We start from the raw sequence: 18,113 nt of genomic DNA on the forward strand, positions 1-18,113 counted from the left end.
CTTTTGTTATTTGGCTCCGTAACCCCGCCCCACCTCCCAGCCCCCACCTTCTCAGAGTGTGTTTCATAAGCCAGATAAACAGAGTGCACAACAGCAAAGACAACAATCATTGCTTAGGCGGTTATCTCATCCTCCCCTCCCTCACACACACAACACACACACTTGCATATTTGTCTGTATGCGCAAAGTTAAAAAAAAAAAGTTAATTGAGCGTCTAAAGTAACGTGCAGTAACGGGGTGTTGAAAATGATAACAGTAATTAGTTACCGATTACTCCTTACTGAACACCGTTATTCCCTAATTTAACAAAAAATTGATAATAGGCAGGTATACAGTAACGAGGTAGGCACCTGAGCGAAGTGCTTGATTCTGTTCAACAATCAGTCAGACATTGTATTACAGTAACTTAGAAAATAAAGTAACCAGATATGGTAATCCATATCTGACCCATCACAATCACAATCACTTATAATAGCATCTTTCTCATTTTGAGGTATGATAGCAACGTTGCATGCCTAAAATTAGTCATCCTAAAATAAAAATATATATAGGTAAGATGCAACAAGAAATTTGTTTGTATATTTAGTATGTGTGCATCTGGATACAACATTCTATCCCACCGGTCACAATTGTGACTGTTTACATGTTTACTCATTCTGCAAACACACCAAAGACATTTGACTAATTACGAATGCATATATCATAACTAAACAACTTCGAGAGCATGTGTACAAAAATATTTGTTTCTATGTTTATTTTAACATACTTTACCAGCCTTTTATTTGGGAGCTTTGAGGCAGCCATCCTCTTCTCAAGATGCAACCAGGAAGTAAACAGCTCTGGTCATGTGACAATTTACTCAAAACATTTGATACTGTCCACATTTAATTGAAACATTGTAATATTTCAATATTTCCTTATAGAGTATTGGGAAATTAACCAGTAACATTTTTAGAGGCTAATAATTAAAAAACTTTTTTTGGTCACAATTGTGACCGATGGGTTGAAATGGGTTAAATCTCAAGTATTGTGGTAATGTATTATAATGTAATGTAATGTATTATTTAGAAGGGGTAGAAGAGATGGTTGAGCTGGAGAGAGAGAAAATGTGGAGAGGGCTGAAATTAACTGAACTGATCAGGAGTGGACTGAACGATAGAAAGAAGTATTAATGAAAGATTATTAATTGTGTAGCCCCTTAGGACTATTATTTACTTATGGAATATATCTGATCCATGTCCTTTTTGTAAATTTGTGCACCCTTCAATTTCAATTTTAAATCTATTAAATAAATATAAAATAAATATAATAATAATAATAAAAAAAAAAAAATATATATATATATATATATATATATATATATATATATATATATATATATATATATATATATATATATATATATATATATATACATATTAATTTTTAGCCCTCGGTTGGGCTGTTGGGGCGGCGGAAAAAATCCCTTATTTTTAAGTCCAAAACTTGACAGGTATGCCTGTACAAAAACGCACCTGATTTATATGCTGATACTGTAGTCTGACTGGCAGGCTGAGAGACTGAACGTCACGCAGCCCCAAAGCAGTAGCATTAGCGCCAGATCCCCGCGAGCCGCGCACTCATTAATCCACCTGCACATCTTTAAAGGCGCGGATGAGCGCATCACTTTCCTCGGCCGGTCGGGCTCCAGGAAATAGTCTGTGATGTCATCTGTTTTTTAATACTATTTTAATTTTATATAAAGCTATGGCATGATAATCACCATATAGCTAAGTAACCAAGTCTTATTGGTAACGAAAATTCTCCTTAACTTAAACTAATTAAAACAGTAATTAAAAGAAAAACTAAAACAAACTGAAATTACAGATTGAATACCCTCATTTTCGTGTTTGTTTATTTATTTATAATTTATTTATATAAATGTGGTATATCATGATATATATCGTTATCGTGATATAAAAAATAAAAAAGATTTTCCCATATCGCCCAGCACTACTTCTAAGTAATAATGATTCATAATTTTTTTTTTTACCTTTTAAATCTTTATCTGATTTAAATTTGAATGAAACATGTTTAAGTGAAGGGTGTTCTGTTAACTTACCAACATATACTTGTACTTATATGCAATAAAAAGGCATTGTAAGATCTAGCTGCTGTTTTATTTATTCAAATTCCTACTCCATGGAAAAAATGGGCTGGATTTGGGCATGAAACTCCCGGGCTAAAAAGGGTCCCAGTCCGGCCCTGGGAGGTTCTGTCATGGTTTGGGGGTGTTTGGGTCAGTAATTTCTGCAATGCAGCATTAAGGCAAAAAAAATTACATCTTACAATTTTAGAGCAGCATATGCTGCCTTCAACAACATATATTTTACAGCAGGTATTTTTATGCATTTTTCATCAAGACAATGTTAAACCACATGCTGCATACATTATGAAGACATGGCAGTAGAAGCAGAGAGTACTGAACCGATCTGCCAGCAGTTCTGATCTGTCCCCAGTAGAGAATAACGTGTGGAGAATTTAGAAATGTTAAATGTGATAATAATCCTGTACTGTTACACAGCTTACAGCACAGTTTACAGGTAGAATGAGAGGAAATAACGCATGAAACTCTTCATTGCTTGGTATAATTAGTACTAAACATATTGTAAGAGCTATAAGATAGAATGGTAAAAGTATAAAGTGGTAAATGTTTTATGGTCGTAACTGTGTTTGAAAAGAGTGTTTCACTGCATTCAGCAACAAGAGCTTTAGTGAGGCGCTGCGGCACTTTCTGCTGCTCTGTTTGCTGCTCATCTAATTTGAGTTAACTCAGAAATCACGCCAGTTTGGTAACTTGAAATTGACTTGCCTTTATTTTATGTCAGGCAGTCCCGGTGTGTTTGTGCGCGCGCGCGGGTGTAATAAGGAAGTTCTCTCAGAGAGTGAAAGTGCTCTTAGGTCTGTACTGCTGGAAAGCGGAGCACCAGGGTCGGGTGCAGTGATGGCATCTCTGGAGGAGGAGGTCCAGTGCACGGTGTGCTGTGATATCTTTACAGAACCGGTTCTGCTGTCCTGCAGCCACAGTTTCTGCAGGAAGTGTCTGCAGCAGGTCTGGAGTAAAGGCCGGCCGGAGTGTCCGCTCTGCAGGCGACGCTCTTCCAAGGAGTTCCCGCCGCTCAACCTGGCCCTGAAGCACGTCTGTGATCTGCTGAGGAAGAGGGAGGTGAAGAGGCTGAACGCTGGGGTGAATTGTGATCTTCATCAGGAGACCCTCTGTCTGTTCTGTCGGAATGATCAGAGGCCGGTGTGTGTGAGCTGTGTGAGCTCCACCAATCACAAGGGACACGAGTTCTGCAGACTGACGGAGGCCGTCCAGGAGAAAAGGGCAAGTGGAAGACTTATCATACACAACACTTTAGTGTAAACTTTTTACACCACGTATACGTTTTTACTGAGTGTAAATTAATAAATAAACAATTAACTAACTTGTAGATCCACACTGGGACACAAGGCGGCGATATATACCTGTAGATCACCATTTCCCTGTTTCTTAAGCTCAATTGGACTTGTTTGAATATAGTCGCGGGTAAAAAATGTTTAATAAAACAGCTGATGAGCAGACAGGATATATTCAGAAACGGCCTGGTGGTGGATATCACGTTTTTAAATCATTCTAATAGTAATAATATTATACTTGTAAAATTATTAATTATTATTAATTATATTATTATATAATATTAATTTCACATACAAAACAAGCTGTGTACTCATCAGACTACAGCAGGAAACACACATCATAACAGCATATTTGCAGGAACCATACATGTATCTGGTGATTCACTGCCTATATTATTAGTATGTTTTTTAGGTTTTTGTAATTATTATAAAAGAAGATTCTAATGAAACAAGTCTATTACAATAATTAAGACTTAATGAAGATAATTAAATATAGCAATACTAATAATTCCCTTATGAACAAAATGCTTCAATAGTATAATTAGACTTTATTCGGCAGGTTTTAGGGGCTGGACTTTGGGCTGGATATTTTTACTGGATGTTGCAACCCTGACCAGCCTCATTCCTGGTGAAACAGGGCCGGGCCTTAGACTGGTAAAAGATCTCAGAGCTATTAGGCCATTTGTTAAATCATTATTTAAAACAGCTGACCAGCAGTAGGTCAAACAACTCAAACAGAAGAGAAGGGAAAGGTCAATTATCAGTTCAAATCCCAGCTACTGCTCTAAGCTTCATGCTCAGATGTTTTAGGAAGGCTGAGGGGAGGAGCCACAAGCTAAACATCTGCACAACATTCAATTCAGTTTTAACTGCAGCTCATTTACTAATGTTTTTGGGACTGAGTGTATGTATGCTGAGTCAGGAGAACCTTTATTATTTTATGTGTCAGAATGTCTAGACCAATGGTTTTACATTTACATACAAACTTTACAGTTTAAGATGTTTTCTCTTTTTCTCAGGATGAGCTGGAGGCAGCTTTACACCCACTGAAGGAGAAAGTAGAAAATCTTGAGAAAATCCAGCATATCTGTACTTCCACTGCCAAGTACATTAAGGTAAAATATATCATTTACTATGGCGTGAAAAAGTATTTGCCCCCTACAGATTTATGTTGTTTTTTATTTTTGTCATACTAACATTTTTATGATTATCAAACAAACTTTAATATCAAACAAATATAACCTGATTAAATATAAAAATCAGTTTTAAATGATGATTTATTTTTAAATAATGAATTATTATACTATCCAGACCAATCTAGCCCTGTCTGAAAAGTGTTTGCCCCTCCATAAATGATGTACTTGGGTTCTGCAGCAGGACAATGACCCAAAGCACTCAAGCAAGTTCACCTCTGAATGGATTAATAAAGTAAATAAAGGTTTTGGGGGGTCTTGTTAAAGTCTGATTGAGATGCTGTGGATGATCTTAAACAGGACTTTTATGCTGGAAAATCCTCCAATGAATCTGAATTAAAATAATTCTGTAAAGAAGAGTGGAACTAAATCCCTCCACAGAGATGTGAAAGACTTGTTATCAGTTATCAGTAAAGCTTGGTTGCAGTTGTTGCTGCCGAGAGTGACACAACCAAATTATAAGATTTAGGGCCTAAACACTTTTTCACACAGGGTTAGATTGGTTTGGACATTATTTCCTTTAATAATAAAAAATATTTAATAAAGACTTTTATATTTACTTAGATTATATTTGTTTGTTATTAAAGTTTGTTTAATAATTACACATCAAACAGAGCTGAGAGTAAAACACAGCTGGGACTGTGAACCAGTAAATATTGAGACTGTTCTCTAGGAAATGCTGTAGAAAACCACTTTGTTTCGTTTATAAGGAGCATTTAAAAGTAGTAGTAAAACATGTAAAGATTGACCTCAGGGTCAGTCGATCAGAGTGTCTTACTTTACTCTAAAACAGGAAATGCTAAGCTATCCCTGCTAACTCACACTGGGTTTAGGCTGTCACCATGTTTAGCTGTGTAAACACAAAAATAACTTTTTTTTAAACATTTTAACGAAAATAGACAAATTCAATAAATAAAATGACTGCCATAAAATGAATACAATCAAAATGTTCAGGTAAATGTTTAAAAAACGTAAAAATAAATTAAATAAAGTGCAAATTAAAATACAGCTGTATATGCAAATAATGTTTTGGACTTTTGAAATATTGAATGGTAGAACCAGAAGCTGCTCCTCATATTAGTGACAAAGAATAACAGTAACATCAACAGCTATTTGACTATTTTAAAGTAAAAAAAATACACTCAAAAAATGTAATAAACTATAAAAATAAACTTCATAAAATGCAAATTAAAATATAGCTGTATCTGCAGTCTTTTGAACTTTTGAAATGCTAAATGGTAGGACCAGAAGCTGATATGCAGATTAGTGATCATTTTGACAAGTTTCATTTTCTGTTTACTTCTTAATGAGACACTTGGGCCTGCTTCTCAGACTCGCTTTCTCCGTTCACAAAACCATATTTAATAAAATCTGTGGTATATTTTCTAACAACTTTGGCCTTTTTTGATGGGTTACCTTCATTTTTGTCTTCCACTTTTCTCTTAAAATATGCTTCCACTTTCAGTAGTTAGCTGAGGTTCTTCTTCTACGTTTTAAATAAGTTGTTTAACATCTGAGTGACGCAAGTGAGAAAGTGTATTGGGCCTTATGAAAAATCAAAGGTAAAAACTGTTGTTCTTTTGAGGCCCTCAAGGTGGCGCTCGCGGCCCACGGGTTAAGAATCCCTGTTGTAGACGAAGAACAGTTTTGGGGAATGTCTGCAGAGATGAATAAACTGTTGACCACGTCCAGTGTTTGTTAGCAATGCTAGCCTAGCATCTACTGTTGTGATTGTTAACTTGTCCTGTCTGATGGATTGAATCTGATAACTGAGATAAATCAGCATAGTCTAATTATTTACTGAACTGAAGGCTGGGGAAGTGAGTAAATGAATGAAGGTTCTCTTGTAGAGTCAGGCTGATAACACAGAGGCTCAGATAAAGCAAGAGTTTGCTAAGCTGCACAGTTTCCTACGGAAAGAAGAGGCGGAGCGCATCGCTAAACTCCGCCAGGAGGAGGAGCAGAAGAGCCAGACACTGCAGGAAACCATGCAGACTATCAACAGGAAGCTGGAATCTCTCTCTGAGACTATCAAGACCCTTGAGTACAAGATGAAAACAGAGGATGTTCCTTTCCTTCAGGTGTGTCTGATCCAGCAGGACCTATATCATTACATCACATTATCAATTACCTCTTTTTTATGATTATTAATTTGAGTCTTGTTTTTTTTTTCAGAGCTTCAGCCAGACCAAGACCATGTAAGTTTCAGGTTCTACTATCAGATTAGAGAGTAGCAACATCCTTTTTTGTCATACTGATATTTTTCAGACAAACTTTAATATCAGAAAAAGATAACCTGAGATATAAAAAATGTATTTATTAAAGGAAAATCTAGCCCTATGTAAAAAAAATATTTGCCCCCTAAATCTAATAACTTGGTTGTGTCACTCTCGGCGGCAACAACTGCAATGAAGCTTTACTGATAACTGATAACAAGTCTTTCTCATCTCTACATTTACACACACATACAATTTAGAGTTTAATTTTTTGGGGGAATTTAGAGTATCCTGATCTCCATGTTTTTGGACTGTGGGAAGAAACCTTAGAGGAAACCCACACAGACACGGGGAGAACATGAAAACTCCACCCAGATAGGGACTTGAACCCCAGACCCCAGTGCTGGGAGGCAAATGTGTTAACCACTAAGCCAAAGGGCCGCCCATAGCAAGCACTTAACCCATTATAACAACCAAATATAACAATTGTCTGGATTATGAAAAGCAAAGTCCTTGTATCTCCATTACTTACATTTTTTTAAGTTTGTCTTCAATGTGAATTAGGCATTTGTTGCTTATTTCAGAATGTGATGAAAAATGGACTGATAGAAATGCTGTAAAGTTGAAGATACAAGGTTTTGGACTGTGTTTGGACTGGTTGTGGAAAAAAAATGAACTGATATCACAATGTTATGGTTTCTGGTTTCAGGGTACAGGACACACTGCAGGATCCTGGTGATACTCCTGTCCCGCTGATAGATGTTGCTAAGCATCTGAATGTGCTGAAGTACCAGGTGTGGGAGAAGATGCTGGGCATAGTGCAGTACGGTGAGTTCACCACAGGAGGCGCTGCAGTGTAGAGCCTTTACACCCAGCTACAATCTTTTACTACCTTTAGAACAGGAAATGATGTAACTACCCGTTCCGATGTTCATATAAAGAGCTAATTTCCCCCTGAGATCCACCTACAGCTTCTGTATGAGTCTATGAAATTTAATCACCCATTATTCATTTCCACACCAGCCTGTTTTCACCCTTATCCTTGCACACTCTACCACTAATTGTATGCTAATCAGCTGTGTCTGCTGAAGGATAATTGAATTTATACAGGTTTAGATATTCAGTGTGTGGAATTCTGCTCAGTTCTGATGGTTTTAATAGATTTGATGTCATATTGTGCCGTGTTCCTAAGAGGTTTTAGAGATGGAACACAGAACGGTGTAACCGGACTGTTTGTGCCGTTTCAGTGCCGCTGTGTTTGGACCCTCTTTCTGCACATGCCCAGCTCTCGCTGTCGGAAGAGCTGACCAGTGTGAGCTACAGCCACCGGGGTAAAGGCATCCCTGGCAACCCGGAGCGCTTCGACCCGTATGTGTTTGTGCTCGGGGCCGAGGGCTACGACGGCGGAACCCACAGCTGGGAGGTGGAGGTGGGCAACAAGGCGAACTGCCGCATCGGGGTGGCCCGGGGGTCCGTGCAGAGAAAGGGCCACTTCTCTGTATGCCCGAAGGAGGGGCTGTACACCATTGTGTTCCGAAAACGAGAGTTCCATGCGGGAACCTTCCCTGAGACCCGTTTGGACTTTAAGAAAAAGCCTCAGAGAATAAAAGTGTGTTTATCGTACGACAAAGGTGAGGTGACCTTCACTGACCCCAGTGACGGAACTGTGATCTATATCTTTAAGGACACTTTCACCGAGAGGCTGTACCCTCTGTTTGGGCCAGCAAAAGACTCTGCCCCCCTGCGCATCTGCCCCATGACAGTAAGTGTCTCATATTAAAGCTGATCTACCAATCAGTGAACTGATCTGACCAGGACTACAAATTCCCCAAATACAGACAGGAACAGACACTCACTCATACATACTGTTATTTAAAATGCAAAAATTCATACAATACAGCAAATATTCCTTAAATGTTTCTGCAAGTTAACGCTTGACCAATTCTGTCTGGAGATTCTGCTCTGCCCATCAGAATTAAGTTTGGTTAAAATCTGTTGTTTCCTGGCACAGACAAAAATGTTATCGTGGTCCATATGTAACTGGGAGGGTTTAGGACTTTGAGGAGGCTGCTGCAGAAGCTTATTGTTGGTCCACTTTATGTTTCTCATGGGTTTGAGGTTGCTCTTCTTCTGAAACTCCAAACTGTGTCCAAGTTTTGAGTGTTGAGCTGATGGTTTGAGGGTCTGCTGAAGAACACTGGGGACACATTTCTTCTTCATGACTCCACCCACTGTATGAAATCCTTATCAGTTCCACTTGCAGCAGAACAGCTCCACAGCATGGAACTCTCACCACCATGTTTAACAGCTGATTACTGTATTACATGCTAACACTTACAGATCGAATTTACATAATGCTAGCTGAATCAAAAGCTGAAGCTGCTAATTGTTGATTAAATCTCAGATAATAATAAAAAGTATCCTGTCTGGTTCAGTTTGAAAAGACTGGTGTTATTTTATAACAGCCCCTTTAATGTTTATTGATAACATATTTGAAAATATAATACAGTGCATAGAGAATGTTATAATGTGTTAAATGTATTATATGGAATTATTTTATCTTTACATGTTTTGTAAAATTGATAACTTAATGACTTGAATAAAAATAGCAGCAGGTATGCTGGTGTAATTGGCATCTCTGTGGTGCTGTTCATAAGAGGCGTGGAACCATTTTTCTCTGTAAAGCGGCTTTGTGACAACTTCACAGATTGGCTTGTCAAGTGTGAAGATACCTGGAGTGTAATACCTAAATCCAGTTTTATTTATTACTAGAAATGTATAAATAACTAGCCACTCACTAAAACTGCAGTACATTTATGTTACCAAAATATAAATATAAGGCCTGTGTGTATAACAGTGTTTTTCCGTTATAACGAATAAATCTGAATATTCGTTGCTGTGAAGAAGATCAGGGTCCATATCTGATTTTCCTTCTCTAATCTGACAACAGTAGCTGTACTGTTTCTGCTGAAAATGATCAACAATAAATACTGACTGAATTGCTAACCTCTGTTTGCTATTATACTTCATGTATTTGTTTATTCATAAATTAATGTATTTGTTTGTGTTCATGCAGAAATATAGGATTGTTTCCGTATAATTCATTTTGTATATTTAGTAAACTTTTTAATGATGTTTACTTATGAAAGTGTACCATTAAAACAGATCTGACCTGTTCAGGCTGGACTATAAGAGACCTCTGGAGATGTTTGTGGTATCTGTACAAAGACTAGCTTTACAGCAGATTATTTATTTCCTATAAGTTTTGACGTGGGCGGAGCCTCCATGAACATCAGTGAGTTTTGAACCCTTGACCCGCAGTTCATCAGTTCTCCTTCCTTGAACACTGTTGGCAGGTACTGTCCACTGCATACCAGGAACACTCCATATGTCCTGCCTAATGTCTTGCAGATGTTTTGAACCAGTTAGTATCTAGAACATCACAGTGTGTCTGATGTAGTAGGAAGAATAAAGCTCGCCCCCAGCCAGCGTTCCAGTGGATGTGCTCAATTCCTTCAGCAGATCACCTGATTTACCATTGAGTGTATGAAATGGCTACAGCAGTTCAATTTCCAATCACTAGTGAGTGATTTCTAACACCACCACCCCCAACCCCCCCCCAGCGCACCGGGTGCCATGCTCACTTGGGTTGCCAGATTGACAAACAATAGCAAGTGATGATAATACTCTGTAATACTCTGTAAGCTGATCAGCTAATGTTTATGTTTTTAATGTTTGAAATGTTTGCACATTATAAAGATGTGTAACTTTTATATAAGTCTGGTAGTTATGGTTAGTAAACTTTACCAAAGCTCACTGATCACCTGTTCTGTAGAATAATTGCCAGCTCACACACGATGGGCATATATCACCATGACGTACCAACAGTTCAAATAAGTACATACTGGCTGGATTTCTGTACTGTTAATATACAATTATACACATCTTAAGTTTACACGTGTGTGTGTGTGTATGTGTGTTTAGGACTGTAACTTCTTGTGTGTGTGAGCATACTTGGCCAATTAAGGTTGATTCTGATATACATTTATAGATTAGGCAGCGAGTGAACAGTCAGGTTTTGTAGTTGGATGTATTAAAGCAAAAACATTTTTGCTCACAGGATCTTCGCTACTTTCTTCAGAATGAGAAAATCATTCTTTTTTAGGGGATTTATATTTGTGTTTATTTGACTGTTTGATCAGAATTTTCTATAGTAAGACTGCATCACTGTTTATTAACTCCATTCATCAAAAAATGTGCACACAGTATAAATATAGTAAAGCAGATTCAAAAAAGTAAACAAAGTGTTAAACATTTTTGCATTGCAGTGGCTAGACTTAGACTCAGAACAGCCAGAGCCAAGACGCAAAGTGCAACTATGCAGAAAAGATCCACAACCACTTCCTAGACACTGCTGACACTCGGCACATGTGGCAGGGCATCCAGACCATCACCAACTACAAGACATCTGCTTGTAACAGTGATGCCTCCCTTTCAGATGCACTGAACTCCACGACAGCAAGGAAGACATCACCTCCTTCAAACGACCAGGTACTGTGCCTGTCCTCAGCTGATGTGCGGAAAACTCTACTCAGAGTCAACCCACGGAAAGCCCCCGGACCAGACAGCACACCTGGCAGTGTGCTCAGAGGATGTGCAGACTATAATTATACACATAAATGCTGGATTGGTGATAAATCTGGAGATCTGCAGGACGAGGAAGTGCTGCAATCTGGTGGAGACTGTGTTCCTGTGAAACCCTTGCTGTGTGTGGGTGAACATTATCCTGCTGAAAAATGAAAGTTCTGCAGGAGAGAAAACAGCAACATCCAGCAGGACCAGTATCTGCTCCTTAGTGGGAGGAGGAACATGAGGAACACTGCCCTCTAGAGAGACCTGTACTCCTAATAAATAATAATATTAATAAACAACAAATGCTGTGTTTATAAGAATCAGTATTACAGTATTATTAAACATGATATCATGATACTTTGATGTATTGAATTTTTACACCTCCAGTCCTGTTCACACTGATGTGTTTGGATCTGGTCAGATCCAGAACTGCCAGGTCGTTAAAGCACATAGACGCAGGTATACCTGAGAGGGAGTCCAGTTATCCCAGACAAAACGTATTGATCTCTGATCCCTAATTCAGTCGATCGGTCATGTGACCCGTGCTAATTTAGTTAATAACAGAAGATGCTAGGCTAGCACGGCTAATACCCCACACTTAGCCTGTTGCTATAAAGGGCTGCATTAGCACGGTTCTGTTTAGTCCAAATAAATCTGATCTCAGTTCTTATCAGTGTAAATACTTCTGTAGAACCGGTTCTGGTTCTAACTGTGTTTGTTCGGCCCAGTCTGACGTTCTGTGTAAAAACGTACGAGCGCCTCTTCTTCCTCGTAGCTCCGAGCGCCGAGAGCATGCGGATATGGATGGACGTCATCGTCACGGCAACAGACGAGCACAGCAGATACTGACCAGCACTCCTCCACCCATCCTCCAACCACTTCTCCATCCTCTACCACCCATCCTTTCACCAACTCTCCATCCTCCAACCACTTCTCCATCCTCCACACACTTTTCCTCTATCCTCTACCACCTATTCTCCAACCACTCCTCCACCCACTTCTCCTTCATCCTCCAACCACTTCTCCATCCTCTACCACCCATCCTTTAACCACTTCCCCACCCACTTCTCCTCCATCCTCCACTCACTTCACCCATCCTACAACCCACTCCTACACCCACTCCTCCATCCATCCTCCATTCCCCTTCTCCTCCATCCTCCACAACTCCTCCACCTGCTCCTCAATCACTCAGGACACTTGGATTCCTGTGCTGGTAAATGTTCTCTTAGTGTCTGTTGGATGACTGGATTCCTGCATTCTTCTTAGTGCTTTTCAACCAAAATAACGCTGGTTCTGAACTGGTTCTTTTCAGGCTTTTAGAACCATTGGTGCTTTTAGTGAACCGGCCCCTGTTTTCACCAGTTATAGTGGACCCGAGGATACTGTATGTCACAGCATACGTGATATACATACATCAACAGAGGGAGCTGAAGCTCCTACTTTTATTTTTTTTATTTCTATTGTTCTTGGTAGAAATGTGTTGAACAGTTCAAAATTCGGTTAGCGAACCAGAACAGAGTCCGTTCAAAGTGCTATCAGTGTGAGAACGGTCTGTATATAATGTGGCCCTCCTGTGGCCAGTTTGAGAACTACACTACATTACTTACGGGGTTGCTTCGTTTATTAACATTCAAATGTGAAAATTAAATGAATGTAAGAGTGTCTGCGTCTGGTCTCATATCTATACCACAAATTATCAAGTAATAATTTAGCTAAATATGTTTTAAGGCCCCGTGTCTGCGTGGGTTTCCTCCAGTACTTAGTAACGCGTTACTCTAATCTGACCCTTTTTTCAGTAACGAGGAATCTAAAGCGTTACTATTTCCAATCCAGTAATCAGATTAAAGTTACTTATTTAAGTCACTGTGCGTTACTCTCTCTCTCTCTCTCTCTCTCCACCTCATCTCCTCCACACACACACACACACACACACCGCTCCCTTACCCATTCCCCCTCCGCTCTTCCCCAATCACACGCGTCTCGCTTTCTCCCCTGTCTCTCTCTCGCGCTCGGCGTGTCTTTAGCGTTTTCGTTTTTCGCCAGTTCTCGGGCTCCCTATCTCTTTATAAAGGCATTTTTTTTGCGGCCGCGTCCCAATTCACTAGCCAGGACAGCGGTCTGCACAGATCTGATTGGCAGAGGAGAGCATTTAAAGATTTTACACCACACGTGATTGGAAGTTCACTGTGGCGCAGAGCGCATATACCGTAAAGACAAGAAAGGTTCCGGTGCTTTAAATGAACACTGTCAGAATTAAATCCTTCTCAGTAGTTGGGTCCGGTATGGGTCCGTATTGGAGAACGTCTGGGTCCGGACCCGGACCGCAGTCTGCAAATATGTGATCCCTGGTCTAGACCATATACACGGTTCTGTTTTATAAAACCACTCCTTGCTGCCCTGCAGAGAACAACAAGTTCAATGTTCAGTTTTACAGTGTTAAATATGTCGGGTCAAGAAAGACTTTCTTTATTTTATATATTTTTAATAAAAACAAGTATTTGTTTAGTAAAATCAAGAAAGACCATATTTTATTTTTTATTAAAAAAAAATATTTATGCTAAGTTAATTTTTTTATTTTTATAAAAAAAACTTATTTTTTTAGGAAATAGTTCAACTTAATAGAGATAAATTGTTGCTGTTAAAAATGCATTTTCCAATAAAGGGAGTATTGGTAAAACTGGTTATAATGTTTATGTTAAGGCGGCGGGAGGTGGTGTCTGCAGCTGCTGAAAGTAACTAATAAAGTAACTTGTAAAGTAACTTAGTTACTTTTAAAATCAAGTAATCCATAAAGTAACTAAGTTACTTTTTAAAGGACTTTTTTTTTTAAGTGACTTTTTCAAAGTAACTATACCATCACTGGTTTCCTCCCACAGTCCAAAGACGGCACGTTCAGACTAATTGGACCTTGATTGAAACTGTCCCTTAGGTGTGAGTGTGTGAGTGAATGTGTCTGTTTGTCTGTCTGTGTCTGTCTGCCCTGATGGATTGGCGGCCTGTCCAGGGTGTATCCTGCCTTCCGCCCCGATGCCTGCTGGGATAGGCTCCAGCCCTTAACGGATAAAGCGGTTGACAATGAGATGAGATGAGTATGTTTTAAGGCTCAGAATTTCTAGATATTATTAAACTAAGATTCTCTCTCAGGAGTAGTGAAGAGATCAGTTACCAGGATGTTATACAGGAGTTTTGTTGTGTTAAAAGAACTGTATAATCAGAAGCAGAACCGAGTCAGCATGTTAAGAACCAGTGCCTTCTCTACAGCCCGTCACCAAACATTTTAGATCTCCTAACTCAAAAACTAATAATTTCAAAAAGTATTAAACAAGTTTAATAGTTTATTAGATCAGTAGTTATTTTTTAAATATTTTTATTTTTTAATTGATTCATTTATCTTTAAAAAATATATGAATATGTATCGTAATAGCCATTGTTCATATAGCTAAATAAAAAAATATTTTTAGTCTCAATTAAATTAAAATACATTGCAAATACATGGAATGAAATTGTATATAATAATATAATTGAAATTCATAATATTTTATGTTTTGAGTGCAATAAACAAATCTGTAATAGTGTGTTAATGAATTAAGAGTCCATTATTAATAGCTATATATGTAATATTTTTTTGTAATTCTCTGTATAATTCTGTCTTTGGTCGCTTAGCAACAGCAGCGCGCTACATTTCCCGGCGGAAGGATCAGCGAGTTTGATCATTAATAATTCGGTTATTTCAGCGTTTGTAGATCAGTACTCCTCCTGGGTGTTTCTAGAAACAATGAGACATGTGAGTTCAGTTGAGTTCAGGCGATTTCGAGTGATTTTAAGTGAGTTTATCTGATTTTAAGTAAGTTATGGTGAGATTCTACTCTCCTGTCAGATTCCTGTCACATTAGCCTGTTAGCAGCTAACAGAGTTAGCAGTGAATTAGCCCCGTTTCTCTTAAACTGTTTAATAAACGGAGGAAACACTAATAATTTATGGGTAAATTGATGAGATTAAAGAAGTTTAGACTAATCTAGACTAATTAAATGCTGGTTTTAGGCGCAGTTTAAGTTCAGAAGCGGGTAAATTACTGGCTGTAGCTAAACGCTGCTGAAGTTTCTGAGGAGAAAGAGCATTTATTAGCTGCTGTACCTGAATAAGAAGAGTTTTAAGTGTTTAGATTAAACTAATTACCACTATTCTCACTGTTCTTCTCACTGCTATCTGTTATTTTAATTAATTTACCCCAGTAAAGTACAGTACAGTAAGTTATCCTCCAATTTTACCTCAGTTTAAGAGCCAGTTTAACAGATTTTTAAACTAATATTTCTCCTCCATCAGCCGGAGATTCCAGAGAGTTTACGCTGGAAACTCCTTAAACCTTCCTGCTGATTATATTTTATGGTAAATTCTGATGTAATAGTGTTTAAACTAATTAAATAATAAAATACTGTTATTCTACTGCTGGTTTTCAGTGAACAGTAAACACTGTTATTGATGGTTCTCTTCATGGACAGGCTCCTTCCCATCATTTATTTATCTGCAGTTCTCTGTGAATAAATGCATATTTTCAGCTATTTCGGAGCTAAATACAGAATATGTATGTTATTTTACTAACACATTTATGTATGTTACTAAAATGGCTCATGCTATTTTATGTTATGTTATGTTTAATGTGCAACACAAAACAAATGTTTGTATTAGAGTCGGCCATAACATTAAAACAACTGTTAGGAGGTGTGAATAACTTTAATTAACCAATTACCTGTTGATTTTCAGGAGAAATGGGAGAGTAAGAATCTGAAACACTTAAAGAGAACCAAACTGTAATTTCCTTAAATTTACCTCAAACATTAAACACTGACTTTTTCTTTTAATCAAATTATTATTTTCTGTTTAGATTCTCTCAGTCAGAAAAAATAGGCAGATATTTTTAATAATAAATAAAAATAAAATAAAATAATAAAACTGTAATTATATTTGTTAGATGTCGAACATCTTAATGACACTAGATGGAGCTGTGCGCTTTTTTATTTTTTACCCATATTGTTTTAGCGCCATTATCACACTGTGTAAAGTTAAATTAAATATTGACATTATTTTTACTGATTGATACAAAAGATAACATTCATACTATTCTCATTTTCCATTAAACATGAACTACGTATATCATTTATTTTACTACCGGAAATAGACAGATGAGTACATCATTAATAATGTGACATGTTGGAATATATATCATAATCATAATATAATCAAATTCATAAATTCATAAATAAATAATTATAAATGTGTCAAACAGTAGTTGTAATAGTGGTACTAATAATATGGAAGAGTGCAGCTGAACTGGAGCATATAGCGAGTTATTAAGAATTTTATTCAGAGAGATAATAACAGTGATAGCTTTGAAGATTTGAAAAGTTATAGATTTGAAAATTGTGATGATCGCAGTGTTAATGAAGCCTTTTTACGTTCTTATTGTTATTTTAACTTTCTATATTTGATTATAATAAATTGTGATATTTGTTTTACAAAATAGTGACTGTAGGAGTTTTCTATATTGTATTATTTGTGCACATTTTATTATACAATTCATTAAAAATAAAAAGAGTGAAGGAGGGGGCGGGGTTTAGAAACAGAGCGGGAAAGAGAGAGATGAAACGCAGTGAAGGAGAAAGTGAAAGTAAGTTCAGTTTCCTCCATTAGAAGAGAACAGAAGTCCGGATTGACTCGGTAAGTTCAGAACTGAAGAGAATGTAGAACAGAACCGTGTAGCTTAAAGTCAGAACCGGTTCTAAAGGTTCCTCAGATCCAGAACCGGTTCTTTAAGCTCAGCTCAGTGTCCGATTCCACTGGAAGAACCAGGATCAGCATGGAGATCTGAACCGGGCCTGGATCAGACCTGGACCTGGTCTAGATCAGACCGGCTGGAGAACAATCAGCTGTAACAGATCAATAATGCTGTAAACTGAAGAGAAATGCGCAGATATAGATCGATATTTATTGATCACAGTGTAGTTTATGCTGTTTAAAGCGCATTACTGCTTAATGTGGGCTTTGATCTGTTGGGGAGATAAAAACACGGAGCTGCTATAAAGGCGTGTTTATATGCAGTAGCGCTGTTCAACCAGCAGGGGGAGCAACGGAGCTCAAGATCACGTGAAGTGTTAGTGTTTTTAATCCTGCTGTTTTATATTATACTTAAATAACATTTATTTAATACTATTAATAGTAATATTTTAATAATTATTAATATAAATAATTAGTGTTAGAGTTTTTAATCCTGCTGTTTTATATTATACTTAAATAACATTTATTTAATACTATTAATAGTAATATTTTAATAATTATTAATATAAATAATTAGTGTTAGTGTTTTTAATCCTGCTGTTTTATATTATACTTAAATAATGTTTCTATTCTGATTCAGTATCATAATACTACTACTAATACAAATAATAGAATAGTGTGTTTGTTAATAATGTTGTGTAATGACAGTAAATGTCAGTAATCTAAGCTAATTTGTAATGAGGTTAAATCACACTGTTATGAAATGTTTTTGTTGATTTTGTTTAATTGTTTAATGCAGTTCTGATAATAATGTTATTATTGTAAGAATAGTGGTTTTATTGTAATGGCTGATCTGTTCTCA

The 18,113-nt window shown here is 37.4% G+C and overlaps 1 protein-coding gene across 1 annotated transcript; it reads left to right on the forward strand.

Annotated features, from left to right (window-relative positions):
• Window positions 1-4,187: 4,187 nt before the first annotated feature.
• LOC125781337 (zinc-binding protein A33-like) lies at window positions 4,188-9,290 on the forward strand. The gene is made up of 5 exons (XM_049465158.1): window positions 4,188-4,553; window positions 6,482-6,712; window positions 6,807-6,829; window positions 7,557-7,675; window positions 8,095-9,290. Exons 2-5 carry the CDS (start codon window positions 6,620-6,622, stop codon window positions 8,625-8,627), a joined length of 768 nt encoding a protein of 255 aa, XP_049321115.1. The 5' UTR covers window positions 4,188-4,553; window positions 6,482-6,619; the 3' UTR covers window positions 8,628-9,290.
• The last annotated feature ends 8,823 nt before the right edge of the window (window positions 9,291-18,113 follow it).

The sequence above is a fragment of the Astyanax mexicanus genome, chromosome 1 (genome assembly GCF_023375975.1).
Source record: "Astyanax mexicanus isolate ESR-SI-001 chromosome 1, AstMex3_surface, whole genome shotgun sequence".
NCBI lineage: Eukaryota > Metazoa > Chordata > Actinopteri > Characiformes > Acestrorhamphidae > Astyanax > Astyanax mexicanus.